The sequence below is a fragment of the Aptenodytes patagonicus genome, chromosome W (genome assembly GCF_965638725.1).
Source record: "Aptenodytes patagonicus chromosome W, bAptPat1.pri.cur, whole genome shotgun sequence".
Lineage (NCBI taxonomy): Eukaryota > Metazoa > Chordata > Aves > Sphenisciformes > Spheniscidae > Aptenodytes > Aptenodytes patagonicus.
In genome coordinates this window covers 47432991-47449075 of record NC_134981.1, presented here as the reverse complement: position 1 = coordinate 47449075, position 16085 = coordinate 47432991, and the positions used below count along the sequence as shown (strand labels likewise).

At 42.4% G+C, this 16085-nt stretch overlaps 1 protein-coding gene across 3 annotated transcripts in view; it reads right to left on the bottom strand.

The window, feature by feature from the left end:
* LOC143172195 (transportin-1-like) overlaps window positions 1-16085 on the bottom strand; it is a 137667-nt gene that overhangs the window by 61449 nt on the left and 60133 nt on the right. For all 3 annotated transcript variants that reach the window (XR_012997309.1, XM_076361437.1, XM_076361438.1), the window contains exon 4: window positions 13149-13224. Coding sequence is in view for 2 of the 3 variants with exons in the window: in XM_076361437.1 (XP_076217552.1) it covers window positions 13149-13224 (76 nt within the window). In the remaining variant the exon portion in view is untranslated. The remainder of the gene's footprint in view (window positions 1-13148; window positions 13225-16085) is intronic.

Genomic DNA, 16085 nt, shown 5'->3' with positions numbered 1-16085 from the left:
GAATACTATTCAGACTGCTGAGTGAGTACTGGGAAGCACGAGATACAGGACACCCACTAACACTGGTGTTGTATAGGGTGCTGTATATTGGAAGTTTCTTCTCCTGTCTACATCCTATAGGTATAGCTTAACAGAAAGTTGCGTGTTGGCATGCATGTATAGGTCTTGTTATAAAGCCGGACTACTTTGTTTCTCTAACTGGTACGCTTCCTTGCCACTAAGGCTTCCTCCCCTATAATGCACAATTAATTCATCAAGACAAAAACCTTCTCTCATTTTTATTTCCTAAGCCTGTACTCGGTGTGTTTCTCTCTCTCTCTTCCCCCCCCCCCGCCTCTCTTTCTCGCTCTCTTTTTTTCCCCTCTCTTTTTTCCCCTCTTTTTTTTTTTTCTTCTTTTTTCTCTACACTAGCTAGATTTTCAATTAGCAATAGTAGGTTGCACTCTAATGAATGGCAGAGTAGAGTTTTGGCACTAGTGGAGATGTCCTTCCTAAACAGCTGTGCATCAAGCTACAATAAGAAAATAGAAAATGTGTACCTGCTTTTAATTCAATATGCCTTTATACAATTTCATCTTTTATTATTACTTTATAAATTTAACTTTTTTCTAGTATTTGGCTACACAAGAGTTCTTAGAAGGAGCAAAGTGACTGATCCTCTGCTACTCAGAGTACCAGTGAAAATGAGACTATATCTAAGAAGCTTTGGTGTGTGACTGCTGCTCTTCCTTTTCAGAGTCATTTGAAATGCATCTTCAGTCTCTTTATTTTTCAGTTTCTACCTAAGACTTCATCAGTCTCTTTTCCTTGGGGAGGGAGGAAAATGAGGGGAAACTGTGAGTGCCTGCCATTTTGGAATGCTTAAAACTCCTGAGACTTAAAGCTTGCCAGTCAGAATTGCCTCTGATCGGTAGTAGATATTTTGGTTCAGAGAAGAACATCCATCCTGATCGCTTGAAGTTGCATAAATACTTTTTTCCTTGGAAGATACCAAAATAAAAATTTGTACTGTTGAATCTGTACTTGCTTGAACAGTGTGTGCCACTTCGGATGAAACAGACCACCTCACCAGGAAGGAATGGCATTGCCCAGTCCAGTGCTGCAGGGCTATAAGCTGTTATAAGTTGCCTATACTGAGCTGCAGTCATTATTGGTATTTATGACTTTGTCATGACACTGTTGCACCTGAATATCTCTTGAAAGCAGAAGGCACAGCTGAGTAAAATCTTCATGTGGCTCTGAAGAGTGAGAATTATGTCATTATAGAAGGAAGAGAAAGGAGTTTAAAATGCTTTGCAAAAGCAGTAGTAATGCTTAGCCAGTTATTGATGTTAGCATCCGGTATCTTGACTGTGGGATCAAGACACACTTTTATATGGCTCTTTAGGTTGCCATCAGAAAAGATACTCTGTCCTGGGGCTGGCAAAAAATGCTGTGGGTACTGTTATTGGTGGTATCAAAAAATATTTGTGTGTTTTCTGGGTTCTACTTCCTCTTGGCCTTAAAGGAAAAGCATTTTTATTTGCACGTGACCAGTGTGAGAAGTGGTACATTTCTTTTACAAGGCTAGACTTGGCTTCATGAAAGTGATGAGCTAACCAATTGCACCTGCCCCAGCACTGCAAGATAACACACTGAAACTGTTCTGACATCATCCTAATGTCTCACAGCAAGTCTGCTTTCTGAAAAATCTAGAAAGAGGTGGTAATGTTGCTTCCTAGGAGCCATCTCAGCCTAGACCAGACACCAGCACATAGCCTCACGAGTAGGAGATGCTATTTTTCAGCTGTTACTCTGTAAAGAGTAATAAATGCTCTTTAATACCTAGCTACGTGACATCTTGTCCTCTTAGGTAGGATGCTACTCTAACATCATGGCACCCACATCTACTTCTATGGATATTTTACTGATCAGGGTAAGAGACCATGCGTTACTTTATACAGTGATACACTTCATAAGTTTTCTGTATTCTAGCCTTTTTCTTAGCTCACCTGGACTTTTGGGTGAGCTACAAAAACCTCATTGCTGTCACATATGCACCCTATGTCATACAAGCCCTGATTAGGGGGAATATGGCTGTTTGAGGACACACTCTAGTTCTTAAGCACTACAGTAGTCTTAAAATAATTGATATCTGTTTAATACAGGTATGTGTCCTTTTGCTCTGCCTGTAAGCCATTAAAATCTGGAACTAGTATTAGCCTTGCAACAATTGAAAACTTATTGAGGACCGAATGATATTTGCATGATAGGGTTTTATTATAAAGTAAGGCAATGAGAGAGGGGAATCTTCCACTGAACTTATTTGGCACCAAAGATGCTATCAAATCCCAGAGGTCATCTTCACTTTGCTTCTTTTTCTTGTACTATATGTTCTTGTCAACTCTACTTCCAGGTTGACTGAGATAGGAGGCAAGACTGTGATCTCTTTTGATGGCTGAATCATATGGCTGACAGAACTTATCACAGAATCTATGAAGACTAAAGAGTGTCTTACTCGGCTACTAGACCATCTGCCTGTAATCTTGGTCTTACAGCAAGAACTCCATCCAGACCTATATTACTGTCTTCTGACAGTGTAGCTGTTAAGTTGTTAAACATCCTGGATTCCATAAATATCTTTGTGCAGTCAGAAAAATTTTTCTCAAACTAAGATCTTTGACTATGGTGTGGTTTTTAAAAAATGCCCAAGTATCAGATTCTGTGCTGCTTCTCAAGCTCAAATGGTTAGTGTTTGTTTAGCACTAAGTCCATCTTTGTGATATCTGCTTGTCACCTCTCAATATGGTGATAATTGGTTTTGCTTTTTGTTTTTAATATTTCTCCTTTTTCTTGCTTCTTTAATTCTTTTTCATTTGGCAGAGATGTGACTTTCACTATGAATCCCTTGGAATCTCTGTTGTAAGTCTGTGGGATAAACGCTTAGTATGAAGAATAGTCTTTCTGTTCTTATTTTGGCTAAAGGAATGGATTTAAGATGTTTCATACCGCAGCGTCCCATAGGATAGTCCATAAAAAAAAAAACAGTGCTGAAGTTTCACCTTAATATGCCCTTGACTTTTATCTAAATCAGCTGGCTAATCTGCCTATTTCTGACACAATGAGCTTCATAGTATCTGTATCTCTGCTTGGTTGAATTGAAGCTGTTGCCTTGTCTCTTTTGTGATCGTAGCTATGCATTCTAAAGGATTAATGTTTTTTCCTTACACACTGGAAAACAATGGGTAACTGTTGTTTTCTGTGTCTAACTGTGGCTGCTAAAGATAATGCATTCACTGTGGCTTGTAAGGGCTTTAAATAATGTGGAAATTAAAGGAAAACTCCTTTGGCTTCCTTTGTGGCCAGACACAACATTAAATCTTAATTGCTTATGGAGGACTGGATTGCTTGGAGATGTGCATACCTATCAGTGGATTATAGTTATGTAAAGAAATCATAATTGGAAATATTAAATTGGTGTAATAGTAGATGCAGAGATTTTACTTAGAATTCAGAGAGTATTTCAGGCAAACCTGAGACTGATCAAGAGTTCAAGTGAGAACTTCTATTTTTAGGTCATTCTCCACCTGAACTTTGTTATTGACATCTTCAAAACTTTAAACAAAATGACAAAATTACTTGATTTGACTTGCCAAGTAATAATAATAGTAATACTTGTCACATCTCATAACATAACCAAGTTCTGTAGTTGAGAGGTTTATCCACTCATCTAGTCTTTAACATTTTTATTTAAAATAATAAATCCATTTTCCCAGAAAAGTTGTTGGCCCTTGAAATGCAGTGCTGTGCAAGTGGAACGACTTTTATTTTTACATTGTTTAGAAGTTGGTAGATATTTAAAACCTATAGTGTAGGTGAAGTTATAGAATTGTTTCAAATATATATGCGTAGGGTGGATTCCTGGTTTATAAAATTACTGAATTCTATGTAAAAGCTATGTTTGTAAATCAATAAGTTTATAGTTACAGAGCATGAAAAATAATGCTCCTTTAGAAAGACTGAAATATACTTTTAATCTTGTTTGTATGTTCATATGATAGCATTCTGGTTTTGGAGCTCAAATAAAACCAGTTGATTAAAATGAATTTTAACAAAACCCCTTTGGAAAAGTGCCATTTCTGTACTAACTAGCACAGACCATGACAGAAAGTATTTTTAATGGCCCTCAGTCAGTCATCATGGGTGTACTGAGAGTCCTGGTGTTGTGATGCAGTAACTTTTATTTTTAAAATACTTTATATTTAAAAATTAGATCTCTTATTTTGCTTATATTTCTGTTGGGTTGTTAATAGTTTTGAAGGCCTAGAATAGATCTGTGTGTAAACTGTAACTCTTGGTGCAAAGGAACTTTGAACATCCTTACTTCTTGCCCAAATCAGGGCTTCTCTTCCGGTTTTGGCTGGGGTAGAGTTAATTTTCTTCACAGCTAGTATGGGGCTCTGTTTTGGATTTGTGCTGGAAACAGTGTTGATAACACAGGGATGTTTTCGTTACTGCTGAGCAGTGCTTACACAGAGTCAAGGCCTTTTCTGCTTCTCACACCACCTCACCAGCGAGTAGGCTGGGGAGGGCACAAGAAGTTAGGAGGGGACACAGCCGGGACAGCTGACCCCAACTGACCAAAGGGATATCCCATACCATATGACATCATGCTCAGCAATATAAAGCTGGGGGAAGAAGGAGGAAGGGGGGACGTTCGGAGTTATGGCATTTTGTCTTCCCAAGTCACCGTTACGCGTGATAGAGCCCTGCTTTCCTGGAGATGGCTGAACACCTGCCTGCCCAGGGGAAGTAGTGAATGAATTCCTTGTTTTGCTTTGCTTGCGTGCGCGGCTTTTGCTTTCCCTATTAAACTGTCTTTATCTCAACCCATGAGTTTTCTCACTTTTACTCTTCTGATTCTCTCCCCCATCCCACTGTGGGGGGACTGAGCGAGCAGCTGGGTGGTGCTTAGCTGCCTACTGAGGTTAAACATCAGCTTCATACAAAAAAAATTCAAACAAGTGGCTAAAATGCTAATTAAAATTAGCTTCATGTGCTGATTAGGATTGCTGTAAACTGTAAATCTAAATTTTCTCATACTATAAACTAATCCTTTCTATGTAGAACATCCAGATCTCACTTTCAGCATTTTTCAGAAGTAATACCAAGTTACTCATGCCCTTGGCTGAAGAACTAAACATGAGCCTGCTCCAGTATAACTGAAAAATCTAGGCTGTTCTTCTTCTACTCCTCCTGTTGTCCCAATAATATAGAGGAATCTGCAGGTAAAAAGAGCTCAGTGAAGAGAACGCAAACTGTTACCTAAACTTAAATTATTGCTCTGTTTAGGTCAACTATGATGGCTTTTTTCTTATGGTTCACATTATATCACACTTAGCTGTTAACATTGTTTAAAGCCTTTTTTCTTCTCCCTCTAATTATTAATTTAATAGATTAATAGAACAGCTGGTATCTGAAGGGAGTACAATATTTTATTTTGTAGATGTTGTGGTTTAACCTCAGTCAGCAACTGAGCACCATACAACCGCTCGCTCACTCCCCCTGACCCCGGTGGGATGGGGGAGATAATCAGAAGAGTAAAAGTGAGAAAACTTGTGGGTTGAGATAAAGACAGTTTAATAACTGAAATAGAATAAAATCCTAATAATAATAATAGTAATAAAAATAAGAAGAATATACAAAGCAAGCGATGTACAGTGCCATTGCTCTCCACTTGCCAACCGATGCCCAGCCAGTCCCCGAGCAGCGGCCCCCCCGGCCAGCTTTCCCCAGTTTATGTACTGAGCATGACATCACATGGTATGGAATGTCCCTTTGGCCAGTTTGGCTGTGCCCCCTCCCAGCTTCTTGTGCACCTCCAGCCTTCTCAGTCAGTAGAGCATGGGAAGCTGAAGAGTCCCTGACTAGTGTAAGCACTACTTAGCAACAACCAAAACATTGGTGTGTTATCAACATTATTCTCATACTAAATCCAAAATGCAGCACTGTACCAGCTACTAGGAAGAAAATTAAGTCTATCCCTGCCGAAACAAGGACAGCATCCACCACTTATTCTATACCATCTATGTCATGCCCAGGTCCCCCACCTTCCAATACATTTCCATTAATAACCACCACTTTTCCTGTTTTTTAACATATATACACACAGAGATATCATTCCCTTAGTCTATGGGCCATCCCTCTAAAATGTTCGGTGAGTTCATTTAGTCCATGACTTTGGGCTCCATCTGTCATCATAATCTTCCAGGGCAGGAAAGATGGAGATGGTATGCGGTGTTGGATTGTTTCATGTTGAAGTCAGTTCTGGTACCATCATCACTGTGCTTTTCTCGGTTTCATCGAAGTTCATTCTTCATTAGTCTGGATGATTCTTACTGTGATACTGTTAATATGGTATATAGCCACCATAGAAGTGATGATATACAGTATTATATAGCAATTAACATCACACAAATTAATTCATTGGCTATTCTCACCCAAAATCCAATCCCCCTGAGGTACACATCGGACTTCCCCATTCTCCCACACCACCCACCAAGTGCACCCAGATCCTTGAGCAAAAGCAATCCCACGGATGGGTTTGCCTTTGCCTGAGGCAGGAATAACCCAGACTGTCTTCCCCAACATATTTTATTCCCATCTACAGTACGTAAAAGTTCTGACTGGGCAGGGCCTGCTCGATTGGCAGATCCCCGAGTGTTGACTAACCAGGTGGCCTTTGCTAAATGTGTCCCCCAATGTTTGGATGTCCCGCCACCCATTGCTCTCAGCGTAGTCTTTAACAGTCCATTGTATCGTTCAATTTTCCCAGAGGCTGGTGCATGACAGGGGATGTGATACACCCACTCAATGCCGTGCTCTTTGGCCCAGGTGTCTATGAGGTTGTTTCGGAAATGAGTCCCGTTGTCTGAGTCAATTCTTTCTGGGGTGCCATGTCGCCATAGGACTTGCTTCTCAAGGCCCAGGATAGTGTTCCGGGCGGTGGCATGGGGCACGGGATATGTTTCCAGCCATTCGGGGGTTGCCTCCACCATTGTAAGCACGTGGCGCTTGCCTTGGCGGGTTTGTGGGAGTGTGATATAATCGATCTGCCAGGCCTCCCCATATTTATATTTCAGCCATCGTCCTCCATACCAGAGAGGCTTTAACCGCTTGGCTTGCTTGATTGCAGCGCATGTTTCGCATTCATGGATAACCTGGGCTATAGTGTCTATGGTCAAGTCCACCCCTCGATCACGAGCCCACCTGTATGTTGCATCTCTTCCTTGGTGACCTGAGGTGTCATGGGCCCACCGAGCTATAAATAATTCACCCGTGCATCCTTGGCATAGACTACCTCAGGAGAGGGTATTTCAAGGACCCAAAAGGGTACCGGTGGGCTTTTGGTATAGCTGCCTTGGAGACGGAAGAAATTAAACAGCTGTCCACCTTGCCTGGTCTCTCGGAGGACCCCTCTGTTGTGGGGTTGCTGAGGGTCGAAGACCAACAGGTGCCCATCGCCACCACCACGGTGCACCGGCGGCAATATCGCACCAACCGAGACTCCCTGATTCCCATTCATGAGCTGATTTGTCGACTGGAGAGCCAAGGAGTGATCAGCAAGACTCGTTCATCCTTTAACAGTCCCATATGGCCAGTGCGGAAGTCTAATGGAGAGTGGAGACTGACAGTAGACTATTGTGGCCTGAATGAAGTCACGCCACCGCTGAGTGCTGCTGTGCCAGACATGCTAGAACTTCAATACGAACTGGAGTCAAAGGCAGCCAAGTGGTATGCCACAACTGATATTGCTAATGCGTTTTTCTCAATCCCTTTGGCAGCAGAGTGCAGGCCACAGTTTGCTTTCACTTGGAGGGGCGTCCAGTACACCTGGAACCGACTGCCCCAGGGGTGGAAACACAGCCCCACCATTTGCCATGGACTGATCCAGACTGCACTGGAACAGGGTGGAGCTCCAGAACACCTGCAATACATTGATGACATCATCGTGTGGGGCAACACAGCAGGAGAAGTTCTTGAAAAAGGGAAGAAGATAGTCCAAATCCTGCTGAAGGCCGGTTTTGCCATAAAACAAAGTAAGGTCAAGGGACCTGCACAGGAGATCCAGTTTTTAGGAATAAAATGGCAAGATGGACGTCGTCAGATCCCAATGGATGTGATCAACAAAATAACAGCCATGTCTCCACCAACTAGCAAAAAGGAAACACAAGCTTTCTTAGGCGTCGTGGGTTTTTGGAGAATGCATATCCCAAATTACAATCTGATTGTAAACCCTCTCTATCAAGTGACCCGGAAGAAGAACGATTTCAAATGGGGCCCTGAGCAACGACAAGCCTTTGAACAAACTAAACGGGAGATAGTTCATGCAGTAGCCCTGGGGCCAGTCCGGGCAGGGCAAGATGTAAAAAACGTGCTCTACACCACAGCCGGGGAGAATGGCCCTACCCGGAGCCTCTGGCAGAAAGCACCAGGGGAGACTCGAGGTCGACCCCTAGGGTTTTGGAGTCGGGGATACAGAGGATCCGAGGCCCGCTATACTCCAACTAAAAAAGAGATATTAGCAGCATATGAAGGGGTTCAAGCTGCTTCAGAAGTGATCGGCACTGAAGCACAGCTCCTCCTGGCACCCCGACTGCCGGTGCTGGGCTGGATGTTCAAAGGGAGGTTCCCCTGTACACATCATGCAACTGATGCTACATGGAGTAAAGTGGGTCGCACTGATCACACAACGGGCTCGAATAGGAAACCCCAGTCGCCCAGGAATCCTGGAAGTGATCATGGATTGGCCAGAGGGCAAAGATTTTGGAATATCGCCAGAGGAGGAGGTGACGCGTGCTGAGGAGGCCCCAATGTATAATGAACTACCAGAAAATGAGAAGCAATATGCCCTGTTCGCTGATGGGTCCTGTCGCCTTGTGGGAAAACATCGGAGGTGGAAAGCTGCTGTATGGAGTCCCATGCGACAGGTTGTAGAAACTGCTGCAGGAGAAGGTGAATCGAGCCAATTTGCAGAAGTAAAGGCCATCCAGCTGGCTTTAGACATTGCTGATCGAGAAAAGTGGCCAGTGCTCTCTCTCTGTACTGACTCATGGATGGTGGCAAATGCCCCGTGGGGGTGGTTGCAGCAATGGAAGCAGAGCAACTGACAGCGCAGAGGCAAACCCATCTGGGCTGCCGCATTGTGGCAAGATATTGCTGCCCGGGTGGAGAACCTGGTTGTAAAAGTCCGTCACGTAGATGCTCACGTACCCAAGAGTCGGGCCACTGAAGAACATCAAAACAACCAGCAGGTGGATCAGGCTGCTAAGATTGAAGTGGCTCAGGTGGATCTGGACTGGCAACAGAAGGGTGAGTTATTTATAGCTCGGTGGGCCCATGACACCTCAGGCCACCAAGGAAGAGATGCAACATACAGGTGGGCTCGTGATCGAGGGGTGGACTTGACCATGGACACTATAGCCCAGGTTATCCATGAACGCGAAACGTGCTGCAATCAAGCAAGCCAAGCGGTTAAAGCCTCTCTGGTATGGAGGACGATGGCTGAAATATAAACATGGGGAGGCCTGGCAGATCGATTATATCACACTCCCACAAACCCGCCAAGGCAAGCGCCACGTGCTTACAATGGTGGAGGCAACCACCGGATGGCTGGAAACATATCCCGTGCCCCATGCCACCGCCCGGAACACTATCCTGGGCCTTGAGAAGCAAGTCCTATGGCGACATGGCACCCCAGAAAGAATTGAGTCAGACAACGGGACTCATTTCCGAAACAACCTCATAGACACCTGGGCCAAAGAGCACGGCATTGAGTGGGTGTATCACATCCCCTATCATGCACCAGCCTCCGGGAAAACTGAATTATACAATGGACTGTTAAAGACTACGCTGAGAGCAATGGGTGGCGGGACATTCAAACATTGGGATACGCATTTAGCAAAGGCCACCTGGTTAGTCAACACTCGGGGATCTGCCAATCGAGCTGGCCCTGCCCAGTCAGAACTTTTACGTACTGTAGATGGGAATAAAGTCCCTGTAGTGCACATAAAAAATATGCTGGGGAAGACAGTCTGGGTTATTCCTGCCTCGGGCAAAGGCAAACCCATCCGTGGGATTGCTTTTGCTCAAGGACCTGGGTGCACTTGGTGGGTGATGCGGAAGGATGGGGAAGTCTGATGTGTACCTCAGGGGGATTGGATTTTGGGTGAGAATAGCCAATGATCTGAATTATGTGATGTTAAGTACTAATTATAGTTAGAATAGTTATACTAATCATGCTAATAATATTATATGGCCTACTAATGTTATTACAATAAGAATCACCCAGACTAATGAAGAATAACTTCAGTGAAACCAAGCAAAGCACAGTGATGATGGTACCAGAACTGACTTCAACATGAAACAATCCAACACCACATACCATCTCCACGACACCTACATATAAGAAATCTTAGAGGCAGGCCTCAGTGAAACAGCCAGCTTTGCAAGCGAAGTTATTTGTTTGCAAATAAAAGTTTGCTTGCTAAGTTATTTGTCTTTGGCCTGAGTCTTATGCCTCTGCAGGCAACTTGGTACAACCTCCATTGCAGTAAAATAAGTGTATTTAACACACATTTCAATCAACCATTACAGAATTCCCACATTCAGGAGCTGTCACCTAAATGGTTCTTTAAGCACAGTTTTCTCAGCAGCTGTTTCAACAGTGGCAAAAACTGAATCAAAGGTTAGGCACACCTGCTATCAAATCAAGCTCTTTCTCATGCACTAGCTATCAAACCACCTTAAGTTCCATTGAATAAGCTGTCAGTGATATTGGAAGTTTATTTCCATGGCTCCTTCTGCTGGGACAGTATGGCCATAACAAAAGTGTGAACTTCCAACAGTACAAGTATCTCTACTTTGGTCCGCGGTGTAAAGCACACTAGCTCTTTCCCCTAGCCAACAACCTTGGCAAGGCTGTAGGATAGACTGCCAACAGAACCCTCTTCAGGAGGGGAGAGGAAAGAATACTTTCCCAGTCATACTGAAAACAGTTATCTACCTGATGAGTCCATCACATTTTCCCCTACTGGTCCAAAAGAGGATGCAAGAATATTGTAACTACTGAATAGCAGTTCTAAAGGTCTCTTTACCTTGCTTAGGCAGGACTAATGAGGGACGACAGAGGGCTGTTGGTTGGATTCAAAGCAAATCCAACTAACAGTCTTCTGTCATCCCTCATTAGTCCTACCCAAGCAAGGTAACGGGATATTTGGAACTTGACAAGTACTATGAAAAGCACCAACACTGGAGTCAATTATGGCACCTTCAATAGTCTGCAAGTTTCCTGAACTAGAAATACAAAGTTAAAAACAGCTGCCTTGGACAAAAGATTATGACTGAAAATGTCACTGATGCAGGACAAGAGCTTCTCTGAAGCAACAGCTGCTTCCCAGCAGTCTCACAGAAGACCTGCCTGATGTACCTATGAGAGATATCAGTGCAGTCTGATCTCAAACACCTCTTCTTAGAGGTTAACTTGCTACTTCTCCCCAGCTTGCTTGCCCCCCTCAACCTGCTAGATCCTAATCCCCTCCCCCCAAGATTTAATACTTTAAAACAACCATTTTGCAACGGTTAGCATCTCCTACCCTTCATTCCATTCCAGACTGATGCATGTAAACATTAAGGGGGGGTGGGTGGGGTGGGGTGGGGGGAGAGCATCAGATAATCTAAGGAGATCTGTTGGAAAGAGATTCTGACATGTCACTAAACACACATCAGTATCTAGAACCTCAAGCTCAAGTGGTGAAAAGAATGAAGAAAGGGAAATTGGCAAGTAAGGCAGTGTTAGAAAATATATTTGGCAGGGAGAGATGGAGCAACCCTCTCACCATATCCTTTGTACAAACTCCAAATCCCACCACCAGACTTACTCCATTTTTCATTTTTCTGTTAATGGTATAAAGCACATGAACAATTAAAGTATGATAGCATACTCATTAACAAGTAAATATTGAATACTTTATATCTACACTACTACCTTGCTCAAAAATTTAATATCCTGGCTGATTCAGGTCTTGAAAGTGCTCGCTCTCAAACTTGAGGTATTCCCCCAAAGCCTTAAAGATTATCAGGAGGTTTCCTACATAGAATACACAAAAACATTTGGATATAATCCAGCCTTCAAATACGAAAATATACTTTCCTCCTCCTCTCCCTTTCCTTCCTCCTGAAGTAAGCTGACAGCATGATCAAAACACTAGTTCAAAAGTAATATAAGTGTTCTTGCTGATGCTTTGAATGTTACAGGGCCACATGTAAGTAAAATTTAATTCAAAGTGAAAAAAGCAAGCATTCAAAAACTCAGAGGTAAAGCACTAGAAGGCAGAAAAAGCACTGGTAGCAGGACACTAAGGAAAAAAAACAAAACCCCCTAAAATCAAACACATTAAGTCCAAACAAATGTAAAGAAGACAGAAGATATGCCAAAACAGATCTTGAAATAAGTCTCTCTCACTGGCAAAGACCTCACAAATCAGTAGCTGTAGTATACTGGAAAGAAAGTCTTTCACACACCCTGATCATTACTAAGGAACTACCTGAATTTACCAGCTGGAAGAGGCTACACAGTATGCCATAAACAGTTTGTACTAACATCCATAAAAATCCAACAGTAAGTAATTACATTTTATTAGAATTAAGACTTCAGAAAGAAGATTCTGACAGACGTGATCTTTGGACAACTCTAGTATGTGATGTTCAAAATATTTAACAGGTTGATAACTAGGGAGATCACGATCACAACCGGATTTAGCAGCATATTTCATAATGTGTATAGTCATGATTCATCATCATGAAGTGCAAAGTTATTCCACAATTTCACTACAGTCTGATAGAAGTATGATGCTCCCACATTTCTGGGAAGATTTCATAGGACATTTAGAAAGGAACCTATTCCAAGACTAAAACTACAAGCACCAACATGTTATCAGATCTTTCTCCACAAAGACTCCTGAGAGGATAAAAAGAGTTCTACATGACCATGGAGATCAACCAATCAGCAAACTGACTATAGAAATCAGCTTCCTATTTCTTTCAAGCTAAATAAAGTAAATGAAAAAAAGAAAAAAACCCACAAAACAGTCAATATCTCAAGAACTTACCTTCAGACTTCAACTTTGTAAGAACAAAAATCAGGTAGTTGTTGAAATCTGGATACTGATTGAGTTGTTCTAGTTTCTGGAGAGAGAAACTGTTAAGGAAATTTCAATCTTCACACACAGCATTTATAGCTTTCTGGATACTATGATTATTAAGTGAGTTCAGGAACAGCCAAGAAGTAGGGTAGCACATTTCAAATTTTTTTTCTTCCTCTCCAAGCTTCAGAAACATAATCACCAAAACAGTTAGTCAAACATTACTAACAACTGTGAATTCCAATAGCTCAAATAAGAAGCAGCAGCAGAAGCAAGCAGAAAGAACTGAAAGAGCAGTATTAAACAGAAAATTAATTAGAAAACACCTAATTGGTCTAGGAATCAAAGAATAGCTTATAGGTCATATTTTCTTATCAATTTCTTCATCCACTTTAACTTTTTCACTCCAAGAAACATCTATATCTTCATTTGAAAAAACGTTTGAAAGCCTTACCAATTCATAACTTTGTTAACAAAGGGTTTTGGCTAACCTATGCTCCTCATTCTATTACATTTGAGTTATAAACACCTAAAAATGCCAAAACTGTGTCATAAAGAGCACGAAGGAATCAACACAATCTTATTTAAAAAATTATGGACTGAAAGTACTTTAAATTTGAAACCATTAATCACCATCCTACTTGGACATGCTACTAAGTAGCATTCCACAATACAACAGCCATCACAAATTTTTGTGGAAACAGTCTCAAAGGACACTTTTTTTTTTAAAATTATAGGACATGGCCTGTCAAGTTGTATTAGAACATTTTCCCAAACTGATAATACAATGGTAAAAATGTGCCACTTATCTAACCTTTACAGGACAACATATGAGGACCTCTTCGAAAGCACAGGTATTTCAGCACAGCAGGGAGTTACCACTGCCATTTAAGAAGAATTACAAACATCAGTTAACAGCACTTTTGTTCAGTAAATTTCTACTCATCTTCAAGACAGACAGCATCACTTATATTGCCCATCCTGCACATACACTGCTATTCTTCAAAAAACAAACCAGATGCCATTAAGTTATTTGAAGCAGAGCTTTAAAATGTAATTTTACATGAAAGCTACACTGTAAACACTGTTGCTATAAACGCTCTTGTATTTGAAATACTAAAGAAGAGCACCTGTTTAAGTTTGGGGCATTATCAAAACACTTTACTTAGTCAGCCCCTTCTGTATAGTATTTTTCAAAGAAAGCAATAGCATCTTAAGAATCTGAAAACATAGCTGCAAGAACAAGATGAAAACAACCTTCACCTTTCAGATAAGAACAGAAGCCTTGCAAAGTTTGACCGCATCTGTTAGGAAAGCCTAGAAGACAAGCAAACTTGGCTTCAAGCTAAACTCCTAAAATAACATACATATATATATTCTTACCTATGTAAATGAATTCTGTTGCTTTCTGTGAAGACCTTCAAGCAAATGCCTTAAATAAAAAGGAAACAAGATACTAAACTCATATCCTTCATAGTGTAGCCATATGTTTGGGTTAATACCGAGACTGTAGTCTTCACTGTACTAGCCTGATTACCTTGTCCTGGTTTCAGCTGGGATAGAGTTAATTTCCTTCCTAGTAACTGGTACAGGGCTGTGTTTTGGATTTAGTACGAGAATAATGTTGATAACACACGGATGCTTTAGTTGTTGCTAAGTAGTGCTTACACTAGCCAAGGACTTTTCAGCTTCCCATGCTCTACCCACTGAGAAGGCTGGAGGTGCACAAGAAGCTGGGAGGGGGCACAGCCAGGACAGCTGACCCAAACTGGCCAAAGGGACATTCCATACCATGTGATGTCATGCTCAGTACATAAACTGGGGAAAGCTGGCCGGGGGGGCCACTGCTTGGGGACTGGCTGGGCCTCGGTCAGCGGGTGGTGAGCAACTGCATTGTGCATCACTTGCTTTGTATATTCTTCTTATTGCTATTAGGATTTTATTCTATTTCAATTATTAAACTGTTTTTATCTCAACCCACAAGTTTTTCTCACTTGTGCTCTTCTGATTCTCTCCCCCATCCCACTGGGGGAGGGGGGGAGTGAGCGAGCGGCTGCGTGGTGCTCAGTTGCCAACTGAGGTTAAACCACAACACTTGTATAAGTAATGCATGCCTTACAACGACTAGGCCCTCGAAGAAGAACTAGAAGGCTGATAAAAGGGGAACATCCTGCCCTAGAAGGCGCCGGAGGCTGGATGATTGCCAAAGAAACAAGAAGTCAGCAAAAAACTGCAGTAACTAGGGGAAAGGTAAAGGCGGCAGGGGGAGATCGTGACCACCGACTCAGTTCAAGACTGGAAAGACTTGCCGCCGCCGCCCCCCCCGCCTGCAAGGAGCATGCATGCTAATTTACATGGCAAGCGAGGCTAATTTGAACACAACTAACCAATGAGCATGAACTTAGGCGGGCTTTTGCTAGTCATGTAACAAGATAAATACGCTGTAGTTCTTGTGTGTGGTGTGCTAGCTTTATGGAATTACCACCTAGCACCCATCTTTGCGCAAACATGAGATTAAATATCTCGGCTCTGCGTGTAAGATTGGCTTATTGCACACTGGGTAGCAGACCCCGCCTGTGGGACAACAGTTTCTGGCGACCCAGATGGGACCGCTATTTTAAGCCTTGCCTGGATTGTCCTGCTGCTCTGGACGGGAAACAGGACCGGGAAGGACTCCAGCGTGCACGACCTTTTGATCGGGGAATCCATCAGTTCCTCTCTGCGGACGGACAACAGGCAACTCAACGGTGCAACACCAATACGAGATATTTAAAAGGAGGCAAGGGACTACGGAGGTAAGTAGCCGCTTTTGTGGAATTGCTCTGCATAAGACGTGTCAAGAAAGGCCCACAGAAGGAGCTTAAAAAGGATTCCTATTCCAACAGGGGGTCGGAATCTGGTAAG